At 40.1% G+C, this 26083-nt stretch overlaps 1 protein-coding gene and 1 long non-coding RNA gene across 3 annotated transcripts; one reads left to right on the forward strand and one right to left on the reverse strand.

Moving 5' to 3' along the window:
- Positions 1 to 7144: 7144 nt before the first annotated feature.
- Positions 7145 to 25040, reverse strand: LOC117704944 (uncharacterized). 2 transcript variants are annotated; one of them, XR_004606400.2, is made up of 4 exons: positions 24910 to 25040; positions 17567 to 17665; positions 13872 to 13953; positions 7145 to 7944 (listed from the first exon to the last, which is right to left on the reverse strand). It is a non-coding gene; the product is annotated as an uncharacterized LOC117704944 (long non-coding RNA). The 2 variants fall into 2 exon arrangements; XR_004606401.2 differs by lacking the exon at positions 17567 to 17665.
- On the forward strand, positions 17121 to 23757 carry Fam216b (family with sequence similarity 216 member B). The gene is made up of 4 exons (XM_034497058.2): positions 17121 to 17385; positions 19494 to 19609; positions 21251 to 21371; positions 23447 to 23757. The coding sequence occupies exons 2-4, from the start codon at positions 19511 to 19513 to the stop codon at positions 23596 to 23598; spliced, it is 372 nt and encodes a 123-aa protein (XP_034352949.1). The 5' UTR covers positions 17121 to 17385; positions 19494 to 19510; the 3' UTR covers positions 23599 to 23757.
- Positions 25041 to 26083: the final 1043 nt, after the last annotated feature.

Here is a 26083-nt window from a genome sequence, read left to right on the forward strand (position 1 = left end):
GTTCACCAGTGGAGATTCCAGGAGGCATATTTTAGTGTACATTTGCTGAACAAACCTTATCTTCATAGGCTCTCCAAACTGTGATAGTTCTAGTTTTACTGTGTGCTTCCCAAGAGTGGTGTGCTCCCTAAGGCTGGTGTGCTCCCTAAGGCTGGTGTGCTCCCCAAGGGTGGTGTGCTCCCCCCAGGGTGGTGTGCTCCTCAACTTGTTGATGTCATTGTGTTTGTTATCAGACATGCACCCTTTTATCAAGCACTGTATAGACTGATTACAAATACTGTTTCTACACAGACTAAACTGAATCACTAGGCGTAATTAATAATTATGAGTAATTTTAAAAATGTGCTACTCAGTTCCACGTGCCTAGGATAATTGCAGAAGAGGGGGAAACAATTAAAACAAGGAAGACCTTGAGCTCCGTTTGTCTCACAAGCACACGCTCCATGATCTGCCTCTAATTGAAAGCAACGAAGCTGTAATTCTTAAGCAGTGCATTTGGAGGGCGTATTCCATCTTTGTTAATATGAAATCCCATCAGTTAATGATCCATTTTCTCAGTGGAGTCCTAGTGACATCTTGGGTGTGATGATTCATTCAGCAGGACTGCCCAGAATTAAGGCATTTAGTCTCTCTGGGATAGACTAGATAATTCTACAGTGGCCTTCAGTCAAAAGGCTTTTTAATGACTACCAGATTTTCCTTGTAATAAATGCGATCCTTCACTACCCACTACAGAAATTAATTGCTTATATTCAAATTCAGGGCCTTGGTCCTACACCAAAAGATTAGAAAGTAAGTTTCTAGTTACATATTTTAAATGAAATAGCACTTATGTGGTAAAACATATAAATAATGCCTATATGTGTAGGACACAGACATCATTTTCAATATAAAATGTATGTTTCTGCTTTGTTTGCCTTTTGTGATTCACCAGCAAACTACCTGTCCAGGTTATTTTGGTTGAGTGTCTGGGGACTTTCAGAGAAATAGAAATCTTCTCAGGGTTACCCACATGGCACAGGAGCTTTTGTTTTGGTTTTGGTTTTTCGAGACAGGGTTTCTCTGTGTAGCCCGGGCTGTCCTGGAACTCACTCTGTAGACCAGGCTGGCCTGGAACTCAGAAATCCGCCTGTCTCTGCCTCCCAAGTGCTGGGATTAAAGGAGTGCGCCACCACTGCCCGGCTGGTACAGGAGCTTTTGAGTTATCTATTTCTAACCAGTTGAGGCAACAATTTTACAGAGACAAAATGATTGAGCTTACTCATATAAAGAACTTTCCTGTTTGAAGGGAATTAAGCAACTTCTATGAGACTCTATATAGAATATTCTAGAAATAACTGTTAAACAAATTGAATACAATGTGATAAAGCCAACACGGTACCACGTAAAGAATAAGTGCCTTGGTGCCATACAAACTTGGGCATAAATCCTAGTTCCAGTGCACATGATATATATAAATTGTCAACTTACTTCCCAAAGTCTTCATTTTTTTCTCTCATAGAACTATAATAATAATATTTATCTCAAAGGATTATGAATAAATAAAATAGTTTATCTTCGGCTCCCAGTACAGTTTCTGGCATATACTAGACACATAATAAATGACGGTTCCTTTCTCATTTTCTTCCTTCTTCCTTGAGGTGCAAAACAGAAACAAACAAACAAAAAAGAAATAAAAAAAGAGACAATTATCTCCTAAACCCCACGACATTCTAGTACCATTTTATTTTTGAGGTGTTTATATAGATCGCCATCTGTAGCAGTTGTCTGTTAGTGCTCTGGTCTGAAAGTCACTTACCGCCTCTTCCCTGCTAGCAGCCCTCCATATTTGCTTAAGGCTGGGTAAACACCTTTCAGCTTCCACAAAGGTCAACCTGTCCTCTGGTCTAAATCCACGCCATTAGTGGAGTATTTAGTTACCTTTCATAAAATATACATACCTCCTTATGGCCTCCACAAAAGAGTGTCCTTTTCTGCCCTACTGATTTTGAAGTTGCCATGGTACCAGAAGAGTGTGCCAAGTGTATGTGGAGGCTGTTCTTCCAAGAATCACTGACCTCTGTCATAACCACTGGTACTGACACAATCCTAAAGCCCAGGTCTCTGAGACTGAGTTACAGCGGGAACATATTTCTGGCTATGTTTCCTTGCAATCTAGAATGTAGCCATCCTGGATAAATCCTTAATAGCAGGACCATCATTACATGTCATGTTTCCAAGGTGACAACGATGGCTGATGTGCCAATGAGATAGTAAAAAATTAGGAAGCCTCTGAAATATATTTTTCTTCTTACCTTAGATAAGAATTAGGCATATGGAGATAACTCTCTGCTTGGTGCCACATCCTGAGTTTTAATGGTACCCTCTTAATACCAAAAGGAACCACAGGGAGCAGCCACAGGCCAGTGAGCCAACTCCAACAATCATCCTCCTTCATTTGTTCCAAAGTGACAAGAATAAATGATTTCTATGTTTGTTGGCCTTGTTTTTCCCCTGAAGCTAACTGATAACCGAGACATGTCAGGATTAAAACTCATTTAAGCTTGAGATAGTTGTGTTTTCATGACACAAGCCACTACATTTTGGATCTTGGTTGTCTTTTTAAGGGCTATAGACTTGGCTTTTTGAAGTGTCATATGATGAAGGCTCAGTTAGTGACCAATGCCACTATTGGGAATTCTTAGTAGAGAGGCTCTCAACTTTCCTAACATTTCCTAACTTTAATAAAGTTCCTCATGTTGTGGTGACATCTCCCACCCCTATGAAATTATTTTGTTGCTACTTCATAACTGTAATTTTGCTACTGTTGTAAATAATAGTGTAGCTATCTAACCTGCAGGGTATCTGATATATGATGTCCAAAAGGGCCACAATCCACAGGTTGAGAACTACTGTTTTAGTAGGTATGGCCTGATGGCTTGAAGCAAGGCCATTACAGGCATGGTCTTAAAGGGATTTGTTGAGATTGTGACCACTTCCTGTCTCCCTATTTGATTTCTAGCAGGCATAAAATGAACAATGAACTTCCTCTGTGACATATTCCTAGCATATGGACTGTCTAATAACAGGTCCAAAGCAACAGAGCCAAAAACAAACCTCTGAGGCTGTGAACCAAAATACACTTTTCCCTCTTGTGAAGTTAGCTTGGTTGTGGTGGTGGGAACATAACACATAACTAATGCATTCGCCATTTCCAGAGGCACGTTTGGTCTGTGAGCAATGTGATTTCATACTGCTGACTCAGCATTTGCTGTGAATCTAGAAAAAGACCTAAACGGTTAGTATATTCCTTCAGGGGTCTTCCCTGTGACCATGTTGATGGACACAAAGCTTCCTTCTCTTCAAGGATGCGTCTCCACTTTCAAGAGTATCTATCCCTCTGTTGTTACATCGGGGCCAGGGAAATATAAAAGTGACATTCCTATAACACAGGCAAAGAGACAAGTACCATTTTAGAATGCTCGTTTTAGAACTAAACCTGTGTCATTAGGAAGGATCACAGATGCTGGAGTAAGGTAGCCTGAGTCTCTGTTCTACCACTGTGAAACTGTAGATCAGGGTATACATCAGAATACCACAGGCTAGGCAGCCTCAACAACATTTATTTCTCATAGTTCTAGAAGCCAAAAAAAGTTATTAGCAAACCAAATTCCAGGTAAAGGCTTTTCCACTGTACTAAGGGAAGCTCACTTCTTACTAAGTCCTCATTTATTGGGGGTGCAGGTTGGTCCTTCTTTGTTTTCTTGTAAGGGCATTCATTGATCCCAAAATGGCCCTGCCCATATGACTTGATCTAAATCTGTCATTATGTTGAGAGTTGGGGTTTCAATTCATGACTTTGAGGAGAGCATAAACATTCTATAAGATGTAGTGTGTTTTAATGCCTTTATTTGTTACTGGCAAATGAAGATATTGCTATTATATACCTCATTCTATCGACAGGAGGCTTCAATGAGCTCATTCATATAAAGTGCCCAGAATGATGCATAGTGAATCATAGTCATGAATGAAGTGACCAGATTCATAGTGGGTACCAATACTTAGGATGCTGAAGAAGTGCCCAGAATGATGCATAGTGAACCACAGTCATGAATGACTGATCAGATTCATAGTGGGAATCAACATTTAGTAAGCTGAAGTGCATGGAGAGATGGGTGAACAATGTCTGAAGAGGTCTGTAGAACAGCAGGGGCATAATGCCTGATACATATGATTCATACATTATGATCTCTATAAATCTGAGAATAATAGATTTATAGGGTCAGTGTCCCAATGTAGGTCTTAAATATTCTGTATAATATTCATATTGAGTAATTCTCTTTTTCTTAAGACTTCTTAAAATGGGGGAGTGTTCCTTCCTGAATTTTTTTATTCCTTCAGTAAATTATAGCTCTATAGCTTCTACTTATTAATATTAATTTTTAGGTATATATAGAGTAAGTCTAGTGCCTCTTCAATGTATTAAACCTTTTAAATATTTTTCAGCATTTTCCTCATATAGAACCTTTTAGATTTTTGGTCTTTTACTAAATTGATAGTTCTCCCACATTTGACTGCTCACTCTATGACTGACAGTTCTATTTTAGCCCCACAGTGCACTGTAATATGTTCTGTGAGTGAGCACAACACTTCAGAATAAAACATATCACAGTAATCCTGGTCTCTCCCTTCTTTTACAGACTACACTTCTGGTACAATCTATGTGCACCAAAATTCCTGTAGCAGCCTCACCAGCTCATTCTGAATTTCCTTCCTGTGTGTCTAAACACTGAAATACTGTGCTGCCCTCTTATAGTTATCCATTCATTCATTAAATTCTCCATTACATACAGTCATTGGTAGAACCAGTCAAGGTTTCTTTCTTGTCTTAATTCTGTCACCTACTATATTTTCCACACCATCTAGATAGCTGTCATATAAAAAGGATAATAAATGTGTCTGTGATGTTTGGGTCCTTGGAAAAACTGGAAAAGACCAGGGCATGTTACCAAAACCTATTCACATTGATCTGTTAGTTATTCAGGAACCTTTGGTATAAAATTTAAACAAAGTTCAGGGATAGTTACAGAAGGGAGGATGAAACATTATAAAAGCTAGAGAAGTAAATATAATATGCAATTTTTAAAAAAGGAAAAAAAAGCTAGAGAAACAGGAAGTTTGATGAGGTATGTCAGATATGTCAGAGAAGCTACACTCATGAAGTCTCATCAACACAGCAGCCTAGGTATGACATAAGCAAAGATAACACCAAAAGACATGCTGACCTGGAAGGCAAAGGTATCAAGAGGCCTAAACCCAAGACAAAGAACTACAGGCAAAGAACTGAGGAATACTAGGAAAAGAAGAAATAGTCTTCCCCAGAGAAGAGCACAACAATTGGTTATCCAAAACCAAGGGGTCAGCTCTGAAACTATCCAGACATGTAACATTATTTAGACTGAGCATTTTCTTATAAAGGTTTTTCAGGTTGTGTTGATAATCCATTGTCTTATACAAGATAGTATTTTAATCCAATTTGCTTCTTTGAAAATCAGGATATGCCTGTAGTGTTTTTCCATGGCTCCAGACTCCACTCCACAAAACACTGTGAATTTGTATATGCCTGAGTGGGTTTGGGGCAGGCATCTTCCTTCAAAATTATAGCTGAGAGTTATTTTGGAACTGATATTTTTCTTTATTCAATGAAGCTCCATTGCAGGCACGAATAGAACATATCTCAAGGACACAGAGATTCAAGATGCATGAAACCTGTCAGTGGACAATGGCTGGACAGGAGGGGTCATTTTCTATTATAGCAAAATTTGTATTACTAGAGCTCCATTTTAGCTTCAGAGATCAAGGGGAGAAATTACAGACTTCAGGCAACGGTGGATTTTAGTTCTGACACTGCAATTGTAGACCGGTATCACTGAGTTTGTTTGCAGAGAAGCATTACAAGTCCATGATGAAAAAAAACGCTTTAAGAAAATCTTATGAGGTGATGGGGGAGCTAGGGACCTGGTTCAGTGGTAAAAATGCTTGACATGTAAGACTTCAGACTGGAGTTTAGACTCCTAGAAACCCACTGGAGTACTAGGTAGGTGTGGTGGCCAGCCTGTGATACCAGTCTAAGAAAGGAGGTAGAGTATCCAAGAATTAAGATAATTAGCAAGATTAACCTTCACTGTGAGGTCTGGGCTTGACTGGGACATGCATAGGGTAGAAGAGCAATGGAGAGATGATCGTTGATCAACCTTGGACCTCTGCATGTACACTCCTCCCACATCCACACACACGGAAAACATATATACACACCAACATGCGCACATTCCCCACAAATGAAAAATGAAAACAGAAAAAAATGTCATGTGGACTGGGTAAATAACTTAGTGGGCAAAGTGCTTGCCATGAGAGTATGAGAAATTCAGTTAGGTTTTCAAATCCACATTAAATAAAAGCTGAGGAATCAGAGACAAGATCCCTGGGGCTTACTGACCAGATAGCCTAATCTGCTTGGCTAGGTCTGGGCCAGTGACCGAATATTTAAAACCAAAACCAAACAAAAAGCAAAAATAAGATGGATTCCTTGAAGGAAAAAATGTCTGATGCTGTCTCCTTTTGCCCAGCTCCCCTCTGTCTCTGTCTCTCTTTCTCTCACACATACTTATTCACATGTACATGCATGTTGAGGACCACACTGCCCCATGCTTTGGGGCTAAGTGCTGTGGTCGGAGGGAATCAGACAACAGGGTCTAGCAAAAGAGAGAGTGGGGATGGAGGGGCAAGAGATGTGAAGAATGGAGACAAGGCAGGGTGTGATCAGGTCTCAAGTCTCCTTTACTAAAAGGAAATCATGGATATATATACACTTTACCATGTGCCTTGCCTCCGTGGACAAGCAGAGGAACACAGCTAAAGACACTTTACTACGTGCGCCTTGCAGCTGGGGGCACTAAACAGCAAAACAAGATATGTAGGATAAAGAAGATGTTTATCAGAGTGTGCTCAGCTGTTGTAGGCTGTTGAAAACAAGTCTCTTGTCAGGGTATATGGCTCAAGATGGCTACAAAGATGATAGCCGCTTTCTGCTAGGAGTCGGCTCCCAACACATGCACACACTTGCACATATGAACATGCATACACACACAAATACATTCTATTTTTATTTAATGTAATCAGTTAATTAATTAGTTTTGAGGACAGAGTCTTACTATGTACCTCAGTTTGGTGTCAAATTCTAGATCCTTCTACCCCAGCTTTCCAAGTTCTGGGATTACGGGTGAGTACCGCCACACTTGCCTTTCCTTCGTGCTTTAAAAGGTAGCCTGGTCTTAAATTTAGGGTTGGCTGAGGGCTAGATGTTCTCTGACTTTTTCTGATTTTTTTTATCTCTTACTTTGAGTATAGACACAAAGTTAAACTTTCTCATTTTTTTTCAGTTTTACTCTTCTATAAATCATTTGTCCCTGAACATTGGAATCTATTTCCCCAAACTCTTTAGTGTGTATCTGACCCTATGTGGTCTTTTTTTTTTTTTTTTTTTTTTTTTGGCTGATAATCATTGTTTCTCTTACTAAAAATCACTGTTGCAGCGAGAGAGAGAGAGAGAGAGAGAGAGAGAGAGAGAGAGAGAGAGAGAGAGAGAGATTACTAAAGCCCATTTAATCTCCTTACTTGGAAGGCCTGTGGTATCAGTATATATGAGCTTTGGTCTTGGGTCTTGGAAAGCTAGGAGGTCTATAAAGAAGACCAAAGGGAAAACAGCAGAGGAATAAGGTGCTGTGAAGGACACATATCTGAAAAAGTAACAGCAGAGAGGATACCCAAAGGTGGGGAACAGCATTAGGTGGGCCTCCTTTCTTATCTCTGTTATGGTGTGCTGTGGTACTGAGTGCATGCATGGCCAAGAGAGGATGTTTGTATCTGCTTGCCATCTTCATGGAGATGTCTGTAACTGAAGACATCCTGGAAAAGAAAAAAGGAGAGACAGATATAAGCAGATAATTTCCTGATAAGAAGTATCTTCATTGTTGGTCCAGATAGCAATTATGTCTATTATATGCCACCACACTCTGTCTTGTTGCAGCTGGTAACTATATCAATTAAAATTTAACTTTATTTTGGATCCCAATTCTTCCTTAATTAATATTTTCTATGAGGCTTCATTTACCCTCCCTGTCCACAGTACTACCAATACTTTAATCCTGTGAGCTATTGCTTTACCAATGCTTTAAGCATGGAAATAGATAATCTGATAAAGCAAAAAGTCTGAAATGACCTGAACTTACTTATAAGGGACCAGAGGATGGAAGGAAGGCGAGATGAATGTGGCTAAGTAGTAACAAGCAGGAGGTCAGACTACACACCCTCTTATAATCCCAGCACCCCAGAGTCTGAGGCAGGACCATCATCATGAGTTGCATCATTTGAGGGATGTAGGATATGTAACATTCAGGAAAAGAAACTTCCTCCAGATTCATTAGAGCAAGGGTGAGCCCAATCATGCCCCATGAACTTTCTTCTGTGTTTTCCATCTGTCCTTGTTTACTGTCCAACAAAGGATGTTATGTTTATGGAAGAGCACATAAAACATAGTGTGAGACAAGAAGGGAGCTCTGTCTACAGACATTTGAACTGGAGTTTTACAGGAGAAAAAGTTGCTTTGTTGACCCATACTGACTCAAATCAGAACTCAAAACTGCAAACAGGTGTTATTAACCTACACTCACAAGTTATTTCCAAAATGTATTGTGGATATTTAAAACACTGCTTTCAATGTTGCTGCTGTTTGCAGTGGATTAAGTAAAACTTAATTATTACAAGCATGAACACCACACACACACACATACACACACACACACACACACACACACACACGACAGGGACATAGATAAGGAACACATTTTAAGATTAAAGCTATGTGTTCAGTTTAGCTTATTAAAGTGGATGGGAATGGGGAATCCAAATTGTTACATTGTTTTCTTAAAGACAAGTTAAACTTAAAGAAGCTGAGTACAAAGTAGGCAAACAGATTGAATACAAAGATTTAGATGATCCCAAAGTCTAAGTTATTAATTTAGTTACAAGGTCTAGCAAAAACAATCAGTTTCTGAAGGCAGGGGGTATTAGTAGAAAAATTAATTACCACAAAGGAGATCCTGTCTCCAGAATAAAACCAGAAGAAGCCAAACCAAGGCAACCAAACAAAAACTAAACAAAAACAGGAGGAAGTGGAGAAGACAAGTTCACTTCACATTCTTAAATGTATGTTAAAACCTGTATATTAAAAAATGTATATTAAAAAATGTATGTTAAATGTATGTCATGGTTTGTTTTTATCTTGTGATAAAACACCAACCCAAAGCAAATTGCAGAAGACAGAGTCTACTTGATATATAAGTTACAGGCCTCCATGAAGGGAAGTCAAGGCAAGAATTGAAGCAGAGGACATGGAGGAATACTGCTATTGTCTTGCCCCACATGGCTTGCCCAGCTTGCTTTCTTGTATAACGAAGGACATCTTGCCTAGGAGTAATGCTGTCGGCAGTGGGCTGGGCCTCTCACATGATCTTTAATCAAGAAATGCTCCCCCGCCGGGTGGTGGTGGCACACGCCTTTAATCCCAGCACTTGGGAGGCAGAGGCAGGCGGATTTCTGAGTTCGAGGCCAGCCTGGTCTACAGAGTGAGTTCCAGGACAGCCAAGGCTATACAGAGAAACCCTGTCTCGAAAAACCAAAAAAAAAAAAAAAAGAAATGCTCCCCCGCCTAATCTGATAAAGATAATTCCTCAGTTGAAGTTTCCTCTTCTCAGGTAACCCTACTTTGTATCAAGTTTATGAAAACTAACTGCCATACCTCAACCCAAATCCTATCTTGAGATCTCAGAAGACTCTCACTGTACACAGCTCCCAGTCAATCCAGAGGCAACAGCGTTCCTCTGTAGAAACTGCACTCTTAGGGTAGAGCTGTCCCTGCTTCCCATAGTCAACAATCTTCTATAGCCAGTGTAGCTTCCTTATGAACAGTTTCTGCTGACCCCTTCAAATTTACATGAGAACATCCTTTGACTTTCTAGATCCAGCAGACATTTTGCTGACTGCTACCACATCCTGCTCCAGGGGCGCTGCAGGGGAACTCGTGGGATCAAATCTTCTTTTAACCTCTGAGCCAGCTCAATAAAACTTTTCATTTAAGCTTAGGAGTTTGGGGTGAGCATAACCTTACAAATGGTAGTCAATATCGTCTTCTCTATAAAAATTCTGCTTGCAATTAGTTTTATTCTATTTGAAAAGTTTTGTTAGAAACTACTAGGGTTTTTTTTTTTTTTTTTTTTTTTTTTTTTGGATTGATTGATTTTGTTTTTTGTTCTGTCCTAAATTGAAGCTATAAAGCATCTCATTACTCTTAAATCTTAAGATACTTTCTAAAAGTTTAAAGCTCATTATTGGAAACCATCTGCCAGTCAGTCATCTTCCATTTTCTCTTTCAAAGTTTCAGTCTTTAATGGCGTGGGCAAACATTGGACACTTTTTAAAGTTCTTAAGCCTTTTGCCTGACCTCTTGGATCCCAGACCACAATGCCTTCTTCCATTATTGCTGATGTATGTTACACGGGGTCCATTCTCTTCCAGGTTCATTATTATCGTACTTTGTCCATAGCAATAGGAAAACTGCAAATGCATTTCTCAGAATTTCTCGCAAGGTAGCATCCAGGGGAGACATGAGATGGAGGTTTAGGGGAAACAGCTAGTTCTCATTGTCCCACCCTCTCTGACTTCTGCTTTATGTATGTTAGTAGCAGCACCAGCAGTAGGGACAACAACACTGGTGGCAACAGTCATATTGGCAATTAGGGCAGGAACATTGAAGCAAGCATATGGGGTGACTATAAAAGAATGGAGTCTGCGCAAAGTTATGTTCTCTTTGTATTCAAGGTAGTTGAGTATAATAGCTTAGTAATGACTATGTAATAGCTAAGACGACCCAATCTTGCCTTTTTATCCCAGCTACTAGTAGTACTTCTGAAACTCACTGCCTAAGATAAACACCTTCCTTGTCAAACATCTGCATCTGTTGATATGTCCCTGACTGGGCAGATGCCGCAGCACATTGTGATGAACGAACGTGGGTGTGCAACACCAGCTGATGCCATGTGTTCTGAGAAGCATCATATTCTGTAAAAACATCCAAAGAAAACTCAGCGGGCAATCTCAGCTCTGCACACACAGTTCTTTGTCTCCCAGGAGAGGATAAGCAGACCCTCAGATCCTGTGTGAGGCTTCGTGTTCCCCACTGGCGTTTACTGATCTTGTCTGGGGCATGGCTTATTTCCAGAAGGAATGTATTCAAATTATTGACAAGAGTTGCAACCCTTTATTTCTGTAGAGCGCTTTCTTCTTTGAGGAGAGTGATTCAACACTCTTATCTACCTGAGCCTTTTCTTCCCTTCAGCCAAAGAATTTTCAATCCATGTTTTCTTTTGGCATCTCTGCTTTCATTTTCTCTCAAGCCCTTTCTCTTTGCAGATAAACTGTATTCAGGGGGAGTTTTTTCAATCCTTCCCTTCATAGGTAACAATTTTTAATTAATTTTTAGTAGGTGTATATAATAAGTTTCACACATTTCATACATGTGTATTATTGTAATTCATTCATTTGCTTCCCTTGCCTTCTCTTGTCACCCTTACCCTTCTCGCCAATGCTGTCTCTCCCTACAAATGGTCCTCTTTATATTTTTGTCTTTCATATACATATGTTTCACACATGAGAAAGAGCATGGGTGTTTGCTTTTCTTTATTCTTTTCCAGTGTCCTCTCCTCCTCCCCACATCTTCTAATCCTTTATCATATATGTGCACACACACATATTCTACGTATAAAAAACATAATGCTCATATTTCTGAATCAGTCTTGTTTTGCTATTTTCCTGCAAAATGAAATAGTTTTAGTCTTCTTTTTGGCTGAAAATAATTCACTGACTATATGTACATTTTAAAAATCCATTCATCTGTTCATCTATATGTGTGTTGGTTCTGTGCCTTGCCTATGTAAATACTGCTGCAGGGAATGGAGGACCGAATGGGAGTCGGTCAAAAACTGATGTATGAGAAAGACATTTTAAAAATCTGATACTTGGTAAGTATCCTAAATATTTACCCTTTTAATCTCAGATATGTGTAGTTCTCATGATTCATCTTTAAAAAGCTTTTTTTTCCCCAGCAGATGGAGACCTTTACAGAAATCTACAATTGGTTCAAATGAAGAAAACAACTAGCCATGGGGTGCCCAGCACCAGCTGCTACATCTACAACACAGCCCCTATTACCAAGGCTCAGGTGATGTCAAAAAAGAGGGCCTCAAAAAGACTAGAGCCAGAGGACCAGGAAGACTGCTGCAAGATTGTGTGCTCTAAATATGACAGGGAAGCTGCACTTCTGAGATGTTGAATCAAACTTTAAATTGACCACAACAGTTGACATGTCAGTGCAAATGGTAGAATCTCATGGGGCCCCAACCCTAGATGAGGGGCTACAGTCTTACAGAGGAATGTATTTATTTCTGTCTTAATCTTAAATAGCTTTACTGGATACATAAGTCTTGGTTGGCAGTTATTTCCTTACAGTACTTGAACAGTCCATACTATTCAGGGCTATGAGCCTCTGGCTTGGGGGTTTGGGTTGTGATCTCATTTATTCTTGAGCTCTTTCTTTTGGAGATAAGCTGGTATTTTCCCCTCACAGGATTTAATGCCGCCTATTTGCTTTGTAGCTTTTGACTATAATGTATTACAGAGATTTGGTTTTTTAGATAGGAACAGTTGGAGTTATCAATGATTTTTTTATTCAAATGTCCATTTTCATCCCCAGTTGGGGATAATTATTTTTTGTTTCTTATGCTTTTAGTTTTCACCTGAGATACCTTATCAACCCTATGGATCCTTAGTTTTGTCTCTGGATTGTATTCCTGAACTACTGAAAGTTATAAATTAAAAAATAAAAAAGACAAAAATAAATGCATACAGTACTTTGGCTTTTTCCTGTTTCTGTCGTTCTTCATTTCACTTGACGATTATCCCCACTGTGATTTCTATATTTGAGCCATTGAAGTTTTCATTTCAAGCATTTCTTTTAAAATATATAGCATTTTTATTAACTCTGAGATTTTCATACATGCATACAATGCATTTTGGTCACATTTACCGGACTCCTTCCAACTACTCCCAGATATATTCTCTAACCCCTGGCTTCCTCCCAATTTCATGTCTTGTTTTTTAATAACCCCAGGTCTTTGTGTTGTTCAAATACCCCTGCATGTGAGGACATCTGTTGGAGCATATGCGGCATAGTTGACTTGCCAGTGGGCATACCTTAACAAAAACAGATTCTTTCTACTCCAGACACCATCTACTGTCAAGAGATCCTCAGGTAGGTGTGAGGGCTGGTGCACCCCTCTCTGCTTCGTGCTGAAATTCTCCCTAGGTTTATATTATGCAGGTATTTGTCAGGCAAACAGACACTGTGAGTTCATGAGTATGTTGTCCTGTCCTGTCCTGTCCTGTCCTGTCCTGTCCTGTCCTGTCCTGTCCTGTCCTATCCACAAGGCACTGCTTTCCACTTGTCCTCTCTGGGTTTTGACTTCTGGCTCTTGCAGTGTTCCTGCCTCCTGTTCCATGATGGCCCTGAGCCTTAAAGGATTCCCCACTTATGTCTGAGGATGCCATAGACTTACCCTCTGCATTTCCATAAGTTGTGAGTTTCCATATTAACCACCATCTACTGCACAAAGAAGCTTCTCTAATGAATTATGAGAACAGCCCTAGTCTACGGTTACAGAGAAAGGAATTTGGAAGGTGGTTTGATACTGTGTCCATTAAGAAAATAAAGGTGGACTCACCTCTGGGGTATGTGAGTTCCCTAGCCAGGCGTCTTTGGCTCGATGTACAGTATCAGACATAGATTTCCTCCTGTGGAGTGGCCTTAAATCCAATTAGAAAGTAGTTGGTTACTTCCATAGCATTCATACTGATACTGTACCCATGTGACTATCTTGCTACCAGTCACTATTGTAGCTCATAGGCTTCATAACTTGAGGAGGCTATTCCTAGCCTCTAAAGGCACTCAAATCTAAGGATTCAGTGATAGGATTCACATAGGAGTTAGAAGATCCAGGGCTTTTCTTTCTGCGATTGGGTTACCTCACTCAGTCTATTCTTTTTGACTTCTCTCTTGCAAATTTCTCATTTCATTTTCTTTAAAACTGAGTAAAATTTAATCATGTATAGATACTGTGGTGATTTGAATGGGAAATGTCCCCCATAGTCTCATTATTTGAACACTTGATCCCCAGTTGGTGGTGCTCTATGGAACTTTTAGAGAGTGGAACCTTGCTGGAGGAAGTATGGCACTGGCATCTTTGAGTTTATAGTCTTGCTCTTCTTCATTCTCATTCTCTCTCTCTCTCTCTCTCTCTCTCTCTCTCTCTCTCTCTCTCTCTCTCTGATTCCTGTGTGAAAAAATGTGATTATCCAGTCATTTTCTCCCGTGGGTATGCCTTCCTGGCCTGTTGCCATGGCTTCTTTGCCTTGATGGGTTCTATCCTTTTGGGACCCTTCCTCCCTTAAGGTGTCTATGTCAGAGTGTTCTATCTCAGCAACAGGGACTTAACTGATACTGGTTCAAAGTTTTCATTACCAACCATCAGTTGATGAACATCTACGCTGCCTCCACATCTTTGCTATTTCCAGTAGAGCACTGATGAACATGGATGAGCACCTAGCTCTGTAGTAGCAAGTAGGGTCCAGGTATTTTCCCAGGGGTGGTGAGGCTGGCTTACATAGTATATCTCTATCTAGATGTTTCGAAGCCAACACACTGCTTTTCACAGAGGTTGTATCACTGGTGGATTCCATCAACAATGCATGAGGCTCCCTTTCCTTAAATTCTCAATAGCATCTGTTATTTGTTTTCTTAAACTTAGCTATTCCAACGTGGGTGAGATGCATTTTCAAGTTCTCTATTCACTTTTTGGCTAAATATCCCTTTCCTTATTGAGTTTCTTATTCATGGTATCAAGTTTCCAATCCATAGTGGTGGTTCCTGTCTACGTTTGTCCTCTCCTCTCTGGGTTCTGAATTGATTTTCTTGCTTCATTAATCTGATTGTTTGCATCCACTTTGCAGTCACTGATAGCATTTATAAATTCTGAGTCTGTTATCTACGGTGTCATCCATTCCAGTGTCTTTGCCTTTTCTAGTTACGAATTTTTAGAAGAATAAAATTTTCTTGATTTTTCATGGTTTGGGTCCTTTCTGTGTTATGGTTTATGCATCTGCTGGGATGGATATCTTTTCTGGTTTTGTGAGTCTCTTAATGAGCAGTCTTTACTTGGGGGCCTAATATCCAGCACCACTGGATATTAATAATAAGTTGTCATAGAAGCAATAACCCTAGACAAAAATTGGATGTAGAAATATATTTAAAACCAACTATAGCCAATTGTTAATGCACCAACAGAAAATCGAATGACAAAACCAATCAAGAGCTTTATTCTGTTGAACTCGTACTGTGCCTAGTGTGGTCAAGAATCAGCTGCTCAAAGGTTTCATCATTTCTTTGTGTACCTGGTGCTGCTTCTGAGCACAGTTAGCGTTGCAGCCTGTGGGACAGGCAGGTTCCCACTCAGATTTCTTAGCTTGTACATCTTTGGATTGATAACAATTAAGTCGAAGGGCATCTCCTGAAGATATTGAGCTGACAGAGCACTGAGGTCTGTTGCTGAAGGACCTATATCAGTGCTTCACAGTCTCGCTCAGTATTAATCGTGCTACAGGATAAAGGAGTATGCAGTGGTGTCCACTGGGCCTGAGAAGTTCACAATAAAGAGAAAGCTATGCAGCTCCAGAGCCTTGCTGACTTCTGGCTTGGGGATATCAATCTCCATGGAATTACCTATTTCTGACAAAGAAAAAAGAAAAAAAAATAGGGCCACCAGCTTTTGTAGTCTGAACCTCCTACTGCCTGAGCTTTGTAATCATTTCGATATAAAGTTGTCATCAGATGGAATTGTTTCATGAAGTCACCCCAATGTTTGCAGGCCTCCTTACCAGCTCAGTCCTAAGCAATATGCTCCCCGTCATGATTTGGGAATAGCCCTGAGTGTAGAGAGTGCCACAGTGGACTTTTGCAGAGCTGAGTTGTGGCACATCCAACTATGTCATGCCAAATCCCTGGAAGGATGTGGAACTTGTGAGAACTGAAAACTTCCTCTCTGTGTAGAACTGACTCTCTTCATGCATAGGTGAAGAGACACATACGTGTGTGTGTGTGTGTGTGTGTGTGTGTGTGTGTGTGCATGTGTCTCACTCATGCCATACAGTGTGTGTGTGAAGATCAAAAGAAAAGAGGAGAGTTGGCTCTCTTCAGTGTGGGACTTAAGTATGAAATACAGGTTGTCAGGCTTGGCAGCAAGCGTCTTTACCTAGGGAGCTATCTCACAGCCCTTTGGTTGGCTGGCTTGCACTGTGGAAGAGTCTTTGGCTTGCTTTCTCTCACTGGGGAGCCTGGTAGACTGGCTCCTCACTTTTTGCTGCTCAGCCTTTGTGTTTCTCCAGGATTTTCAGCTGTCTCTGGATTCTTTTGCACTTTCTCATGCCCCTCTCAGTTTTTTCTCTTTGTATAAGGTCCCTTTTACATCTGACTTTTCACAATCCTAGCATTACGTAGAGACTGCTTTTGATATTCCATCTGGGTATACAGTTCACACAGTCCCAGAGAAGGTATCTTGAAAAATTTCATCACAGTAAGGCAGGTCAGTGTAAGCAATATCTTTTGGCACTTATGTAGCTTCTAACCAACATAGGTATAGATAATGCCTATTCTCTGCAAGAAATTTGAAGAAGGGCACTACATTGAACTATGAAGTAGTTCTATATGTTACCACAGTTAAATTCCTGTATGTAGGAACCGTAGCTAAATTTATGTATGTAGGAACCATTGTTTCACTATTCTGAGCAAGGGGATGAATATTTCTGACTCATTTGGATAATACACATGGAGTGGCCTGTTGCACTAATAGATTTTTTTTTACCTTTAATCCTTAGCATCTATCTACAAGAACTTTTCTGCAATGTCTCCATATCATACAGATATGATAGGCTTAGAAGTCAACCCTTCATTAGACATGAAACTTGGAACAACAACAACAAAACCTTCAACTGTGCTCTTGAATGCCACCCAGAAACAGAAAGGCATGCAGCCAAGTTTTCCCAGCTCTTTGTCCCATCTCCTGGTGTTGCTTGGATATAGTTCATCAACAAACCGAGATTCTGCCACTACTGTATGACTAGAGAGCACTGCAGCAGCCCTGCCTTGGATGTAGACACTTTTAAAACAAGGAACCACATTACAAGGTAAGTTGTGTTTAAGTAAATTGGTCCTTTGGTTTTAGATCTCAGTTAACTTGTAGGTTGTTTTCGTCATGCATTCTCAGACATTTAAATCAAACTGCATCCTGTGTAGACGCTTTGGATGGGTAAGATGGATTTCTTCAGCAACAGCCCAAGAAAAAGTATGCATGAGCTGCGTGCTCACATGCCACAAGAAACATCATCAGTCATTTTCTCTCCCACTCTTTGAAGACAGAAGGAATCCTTCTAGCATTGAAGACTAGTTATTCTTTGCTCCACAGACCTGAAAAATGGGAGGAGGGATATTGAAATGATTTGAGTGAAGGAAAGAGTATATGTTTCAATCAGAGAGAACATGCAGAGAGTATGTCTTGATTGGTATGGATCCCTGGGTACCCACTAAAGAAAAGCAGTATTAAATAAAATATTCATAGCTTCATTTATGAGCTTATATTATGGAAACAGAACACAAAGAGATGTTGACAGATGTTTCTACAGTAAATTTCAGCTGCAGAAGATCCCCAGGGTTAGGGCTCATATCTGAACCAATCAGAATCCTCAAATGTTTTGTTGTTGTTTTGTTTGTTTGTTTTTGTTTCTTTTTTAGACGGGCTCTCTTTATGTAGTCCTGGAACACTCTATGTAAACCAGGCTGTCCTCGAATTCACAGAGATCTTCCTGCCTCTGTCTCTCCAAGGGCTGGGATTAAAAGCCTGTGTCACCATGCCCAGCTATTGAAATATTTTTAAGAATCTATATGTGATGCATCTGTGTGTGTGTGTGTGTGTGTGTGTGTGTGTGTGTGTGTGTGTGTGTGTGCATGCATGCATGAGTATTTACTAGAGGAATATAGAATGAGAAGAAGCAGGCACAAACTGAGAGCCCTATACTCATGATCTCAGTGAATTAAACAAAGAATGAATCAGGCATTATGCCTACCATCATGAAGATGACAGGAGGGAGGCTAACAAGGGAAGAAAGCCAGGTCTCTTGGTCCTAAAGCCATGTGGCCATTATTCTAGGTTCTCTTCTCTAGTTAGCCTGTAACCTAGGCATTGGCAATAGTCTGCTATATTTAGAGAGTTTGGTGCTACACTTGATTGGTTGTATTCTTTCTTTCTTTCTGTCATTGGTAGTTTGTACTGTTGGGACAGGCAGAGGAGAAGGCAGAGAGGGAAATAACTGGTTTCTATTTGCCTCTGCAAGCCTTACTAATGCACCCAGTCCTCTCAGTGTGTTAGGTTTTCCTCATTGGATAAACCTTAGATTCTAGGTCCTAAGGCACTGAGAAAGAAGATGCCATCACTGCAGGGAAGCCTATTGTTCCTACCATTGTCAGGCAGGGACTAAAACATGACTGAGCCCAAAGGTTTATTTTGTAGCACAGAGTGGTGTGTTAAAACCAAAGATCTCAATGTACAAGAAATGGATACACTTGTGTCTTCTGGCAGTTGGATTTAAAGAAGTATCTAATGGTCTAGGAAGGTTCATGAGATACCTCTATTGTGATTACTTTTTCCTAAAATCAAGCGAAATACCAGCTAAATCAATAAATGGAATCTAATCAAATGCCAACAAAATTTAAGGATGAATAATCTTTTAGGAGTTATTTATTTATGTATATGAGTGTTCTATTTGCATGTCTGCCTGCATAACAAGAAAGGACATCAGATCTCATTACAGATGGTTGTGAACAACTATGAAGTTGTGGGGAATTGAACTCAAGACCCTGGATAATCTTATTTTCTTCTCTAATTTGAAATTTTTAAACTCCTAAAGACATAGGCATTTCTTTAAGACTCAGATAACAGCACTATTTAAAACTATAAAAAACTAACTTCTGTAGACTGGAATGTCTCTACAAGCTACTCACACTGGACTCATCGAAGCAGGAAGGCAAGGCCTCTGAATGGTTCCTTTTGCCACAGGGAGGGAGGACAGGAAAAGATGGGGAAGTAGGAGATTGCAGAGATTACTTACTTGGAAATAAAAAAACATTTTTCTTTGAAAAAAAATTTTACAAATCTGCTTATTAAATGTCTTAGGTCCATCTCCAAAGCTGGTTAAAAAAATAAAATAAAAACTGATGCTGTGTTTGTTATCCCTTGGAGGTACAAGATAAAGAGAAATGCGGAGAGACTTGAAAAAGCAGTACGAACACCAGAATGTTCCACGAATACCCCGCATTCAAGTCCCCACAGTGGCTGCTGACAATTCATTACTGAAGGTGTGATATCTTGTTCATAGAGGGAAGGGCTTCTCTTCTTTCTTCGGAGGGTTGGGAACTTTGTGTACTGTCTGTGTGAGACGTAGATTGTTTGACCGGCATACATGACTGCTGAAGGAGTCAGTGAATGAGCGCTGGCACAGCCTCACTTACGCACCCTCGATGGTCAGAGTCTGAGAAACCGTATTCTCCTTACATGGAGAAGCGTCTCCATGGGGACTCACTAATTCGCAATATCAACAGCGTGGCTTCCTGCTTGAAGCTTCCTGTCAGCTTCTTTCCCACCAAGCTAATTATAGCCTTTCACATAAAACTTCTCTGAAAAAAAAAAATCATTTGTCCTGCATCTCTCTTGAGAAAGATAGAGGACAATAAGAGAACATGAGGAATGTAACTGGATACTTCTCGGGATATTTAAAGTTTTATACAGGTAAGGAGGTAGGCAGAATTTTTCTTGATAAAATAAAAACTGTAACTTTCAAAATTTTTTATCTGATGCAAGAGAAATTCTCATGGTACTAGAGAGCTTTGCTCTTGAGGTAGGCTAGCAAGTTTTGCATTGTCTTGTCTCTGCAATCATGTGAAAGGCTTATTAGTTACTCCAGAATGAATGCCATTCTCTTCCTTAAATATACTCTACTACAGAAACTTAGAGTGAATTGATATCTTGAATTGTGAGGCTCTTGGCTTACTCTGTGTTTACTCTTAAAATAAAATTTAAGGGCTCTAGACAAAAAAAAGACTGTCTCACAGACTTATGATTTTAGCCCCCCACAAAATACCTAACAAGTAAATGTCACCTTAATCTACATTTATATATAATAGTTTAAGTGCAGTTGTCCCACATGGTTTTCAGTTGGCTTTGAAATTTCTGTTGTTTTGGTACTTCGTATCCAAGACAAAGTTATTTTAACTTGATTTTTCTAGGATGTTCATGTCTTTATTATAGTCTCTCCCCATTTATCTTTTAGACAGGGTTTCACGAAACCCAGGCAGGCTTTTGTCTTACAATGTAGTTGAGGATGGCTTTGAACTTCTGATCTTTCTACCTCCCCATCCCCAGACCTCTCTTTGAAGGAAGATCTCACAGTGTAGCCCTGCTGGCATGGAACTCACTGGCAGACCAGGCAGGCCTTGAACTTGAAGTGTCCCTTTGACCTCTGCCTCCTAAGTGGCATCACTCCTGATTCCTGTCTCCATAGCACATTCCACTGCCAAGGGGGATCTCATTGCCCACTTGAGCCTGTATCTCTACTCCTTACTGAAACTTCCCACTGGACAGCTCAGCTGTCTGGAGGCTTCCATACTGCAGGCTCTGTACACATTCCCACAACCTATTTTTCTCAGTTAGGAACCAATACAATCTTCATATCCTAGCAGCCTTTACATCTCCCGTAGCATAAAATCATGACCTGCATAACCCAGTACCATTTCCTTCACTGTTTCCAGAATCATCATACAAGAAGAATATTGTTTACAAAAATGGTGAGAAGAAATTTCCTGCTTATTCATGTCCCACGTGCTTTAAAAATAGGTGTCACCTTAAAAGAAGCATCTTATTCCTGTGGACACTCATTTTGAATGTATCACACACTTTTAATTACGTAGGGATTTATCAAAGTCACCTCTTGGTTCTGACAGGACCTAAATCAAGGACAGCGGCGCTACTTGTACAGCATCATGAGGATTTATGACTCCAGGCCCCAGTGGAAGGCCCTGCAGACCCGCTACATTCACAGCCTTGGGTACCAACAGCATCTGGGTGAGTTTAACTACCTTCCTAGAACCAGGAATATCAGTAAGTGAGTTATTCATTACAGCCAGAAGTCACATCTCCAGATAAATAATTCTAGAAGAATGGCCTCTGCTGACCTATTTTATCAACATGGTTGGCTAACCAAGTTTAAAAATGATTATCCCTGACAATAGACAGTGAAGTTTTATAGGTGAATTAAGAGGGTTTAAAGAAATTAGAGTATTGATTCTTATAAAATGTTAACAACTCTCTGAGATTTATATGAACTTGATCTATTAGATCAATATCCCTGGACTTGGAAAACCAACATAAGCTCAAACAATGGTTTCCCTCCTTATTGTTTGTATAAGATCAAAGATAGTTTACTCCCAACAATAATAACTACATTCTTTGAGCATTTGGCATAGCACATACATCCAGCCAAGAATATTATATACAATATCTCACTCTCATCCCACTTTATAGTTATGGAACCAGAATCACAGGCAAATCCTGTAATTTGGTGAAGACCATTCAGCCAGTCATTGTCAATGAGGACTTCAGGCAAGAGGTGGCTTCTCCAAAGATCATAGTTTCTATCTGCTCATGCTTTGCTCTTTCTCCTTTTCTACTAAATCCACCTGTGTTTTGTGTAGCACAGATGATACCATGGTTTCAAAAGACATGAAGAGATCCTGAGCATCATCTTGCTGGAAGACCTCATAGCTAAGTCCTTTATCTTACAGTAACGTCTCTAGTCGCTCACCCCTTCTACCACACAATTCTCCCAACTCAGGTAGAAAAACTGAAACCTAGAAGAGTTAAATAACTTGACCAGGGTCATACAACTAGTAAGCAAGGACCTGGGATTTGGTGATTACTGAAGATTATCTGAAGTGTGATGGAAGCACCACCTCATGGCTCTGTTTTCAGAGCCCAGTACCAAAGAAGCCAGTAAGCATAAATGCAGATGCATTTACTAGTGTTCATAAAGGCTAAGTGCCTTCTTACTGAAATGCAGATTCCTAGGCCTTGCTCTCTGGGTTTTTAATTCAGAAGGTCTTTGAAGAGATTAGAATTCTAAATTATAATGGGTATTTTTTAAAACATATGGATCCAGAGAATCCAGTGGTTACTGTGAAGACTGTACTTTGGGAAACACTGAAAGAAATCAAATATATCTTTTTAAGCATTAAAATTCTCTGCATTAAAGAAATTTTGCTATCTAAGACAAGTTACATGGGAGGTCTACTCAAAGTTCAAGTTTCTTTCCAAACGTCTTCAACGTGCAAGTTGATGGCTGTAGTCATTTTTTGTCAGTTAGTTCTTCTCACCCATGTGACAGAAAATCTACCAGAAATGGCTTTGGTTAGGAAGGACTTATTTTGGCTCACAGTATCCAGAGGTGTCAGTCGCTCATGGCAGGGAAGGGGTGATAGAAGACGGCTTTTGACATCCTGGCAGCCAGGAGGAAGAGAACTGGGAGCGTGGGTACTCAGCTGGCTTTCTCTTGTTTCCTTTTTCTTTTCCTCTAGCTCTTCAGCCCCTGGCATGGTGCCAAGCACACTCAGGATGAGTCTCCCCCAGATAATCTTCTCTAGAAATACCTGCACACCGATACCCACAAGCAATCTTTAGATTATTTCTAAAGTCATTCAGATCGACAGCGAGGATTAACCATCATGTTTGTTGAAGGAACAATAAAGGAAACCAAGAGATAAACACTTCCTGTCCTCAAAGATAGTATAACCAGGCATGCTAACCACAGAAGTAGAGCCTTTGTGCACCTCCGTGAATGTTTTTTTTTCCCCTATAAAAATTGTTGGGTTGAAGAGATGGTTCTATGATTAAGAGCACTTGCTGTCCTTGTGAAGGACCTGAGTTCGGTTCCTAGCACTCAATTGGCTCATAACACCTGGAATGGCACCTCTAGGGGTTCTTTCACCTCTTCTGGCCTCTAGGAACAGTAGGTACACATGTGGTGCACATCCACACATTCAGGAAAAACTCTCATACGCATAAAACAGAACTAAATAAAATTTTCAAAGATAAATGTTGACACTGAAATCCCTCTCATCCACCTCTTCCCCCGCCCCCTCCAGGTTATATCACTCAGCAGGAGGCCTTGTCTTGTGCTGCTGTACTGAAACATTCAACCATTCGAGCCTCAGCCACTGTTGCTCCTCAAAGGAGTATTCTCCCCAAAGTCTTCAACCATGCAAAGAAAGTGTCAATCAGCAAAACCAGAGCTTAGAGTTGGATCCTGGGCCCCCAGTACAGTGTGGTGAGGATCAAGACCTTAGACAGTGCATAGCCTCTGAAATAGGCAGCTCATCTGTGTATTCTTGGCATTTTAGTGGGTGCTTGGTATGTGTTTGCTGAATGACAATGAATAAAAGAATACTAACATAAACTCTAGAAGTACAAATAATTCCTCCTTCACATAAATGCTGCCAATAAGAACAGGTTGGAAGGTTTTAAAGCTATTGAGCAGAGAAAAAGCAAGCTTTAGCTCAAATAATCTGTAAAAATAAATGGACTTTCAAAGCTTTCAAAGTAAAAGCTTCTTATGAGTTCCAGTCTCCCAGAGAAATCTGCAGAATAGTCAAAGGGGACAAGGGACAGCACCTCCAGCTCTGGGTGACCACTGCCCATTGCACATCTGAAAATACAGGAACCAACACAGTCAATACAGATTATAGAGGTTTCTGGAGTCACAGTGTTGGTGATGAGTGGCATGTGCCTCTTACTATTCCCATCCAACCAAGCAATAATATTTACCTTGGTCCTACAGTTTCTAGTTCTAGACTGACTCAATCATTTTGTGTCATTTTGAAATTTGTGCTTACCAGCCCATTACTGCCAGGAGAATCCTATACAGCTGTAATTGGCCTTGACATGGATAAGATAATTCATGCGCACACCTGCCCCTGGCAGTCACAAACACTCTCAGCAGAACAGAAAATAGCCCCAAAGAATTGATCTCATGTCTTATCTCTGAGGATTTTAAGAACGAATACAAGACCATGCAAATGAGCAAATAATGAGATAACTGCCAGGCAGGCCCTCTCTGCAAATGGCACAGAGTCATATTAGTTATGTTTACTAGTGACTTTCTTCACCAGCAAGTCTCTTGTGTGTGCCAAAAATTAGTGATTCCATACTAAGTCAAGTTAAAAAAAAAAAAAACAGCCACTTCCTTATCTTTGTTTTTTTTTTTTTTTAAATGTCATTCATATCAACCAGTGACTGTCACCACATGAATAAATTGATTGGGATAAAACTTAGTTGACAAAAGAGATGGAACATTCATCTGAAAGGAAGATGTCATAACATTACCAGACCTCTTTCTGGACAAACCCAGAAAGAACCAAAATCCCTTAAACCCTCATTGGTGATGGTTGTCTTCTTTCTATATCCATTAACATAGAAGTTATAAAAATCTGTCAAAAGGTTCTTAAGACCCTCATTGTAGAGTTTACGATTCTTGGAGGGGGTGGGGGTGGAGCAAGAGGTATGGTTGTCCCACCAGTCCATCAGGAAGTCTTAGGAAAGCAGTACTCACCTTTGACCAGACGGAGATCATCCTGTTGTGGCTCATCCTGTCCATCATCAACAGGGGAGACTAATCATGAAGAATCCTCTTGACAACAGCAAAGCCTGCACTGACTCAAGCACTCTAAGTAGACCACACTGTTAAACTTAAGGGGTTGTTAGGTAAGCTTTAAAAAAAAATCAAATACAATGGAGGTGAATTGTGAGGTGGCTCTTGTGAGTGATAGAGGATCGGGGCAGCCCTAACAGTCTACACTCACCCTCTTGTTTCCACACGAGCCTTTTATCTCTGTGAACTGCTGACATGTACTTTATCATGGACTGCTTTTGTAATTTGATTGGCCTAGGTCCCTGCTGAGTGAGCACTAGCTCCTGGTACAGAATAACAAGAATAACAAGCAGGTAGGGTCTGTGCTGCAATCTTGCATCAAAAACAAAACAAAACAAAACAAAACAAAACAAAACAAAAAAAAACCAAAAAAAACCACAAAAAAAAAAAAAAACCAAAAAAAAAAAAAAAAAAAAAACAAAAAAAACAAAACAAAAACAAAAAACCCAAAAAACAACAACAAACCAAAAAATTCTCAGACACATTTGTTTTGGCACAAGCTTTTATAGTCCTCTGGGCAGGTGACTGTCATAGGCACATAAGAAGGACAAATGGATTTAATAGATGTAAATCTATGTGGAGTCCTTCTTTCAGGTTTCCCCTTCTGAGAAGATAATGAGATAATGCTCTCCCATAGCTGGAGTCCCACACTCGAAGCTTGGGAGGATGTTGTAGGTTAGCCAGCTTTAAAAAAAAAAAAAATGCTAACTGAAAAGGACTCTGAGAAAGACTACAGAGGAGGTAGAGGAGGAAGAAGGGACACCTGAAGGTTTTAGGTAACTACCACTTTGACTTTTCGGAGGCCATGTTGCTGTGGTTCACGATGACCGCCAACAACACAAGTAGATTAAGGGAACTTTTTACCTAAAATTGCTAGCACCTGACTGTGGAGTCAGTCAATCAATAATGCTTGTTGAACAATATACAAATTTTCAAAGAGTCTGCAGTCAGTATGGTTTCTAGCTTTGTGATATATTTCAAGGGCTTGGCAGTGGTTAGAAGGGGCAGGGGATCATCAGTTCATCCTAGGGGCAGGCAACAGATTGTGACGTGGAACCTCGTGGGAGTTATGAGA

Source organism: Arvicanthis niloticus, chromosome 3 (assembly GCF_011762505.2).
Source record: "Arvicanthis niloticus isolate mArvNil1 chromosome 3, mArvNil1.pat.X, whole genome shotgun sequence".
In the NCBI taxonomy this organism is placed as follows: domain Eukaryota; kingdom Metazoa; phylum Chordata; class Mammalia; order Rodentia; family Muridae; genus Arvicanthis; species Arvicanthis niloticus.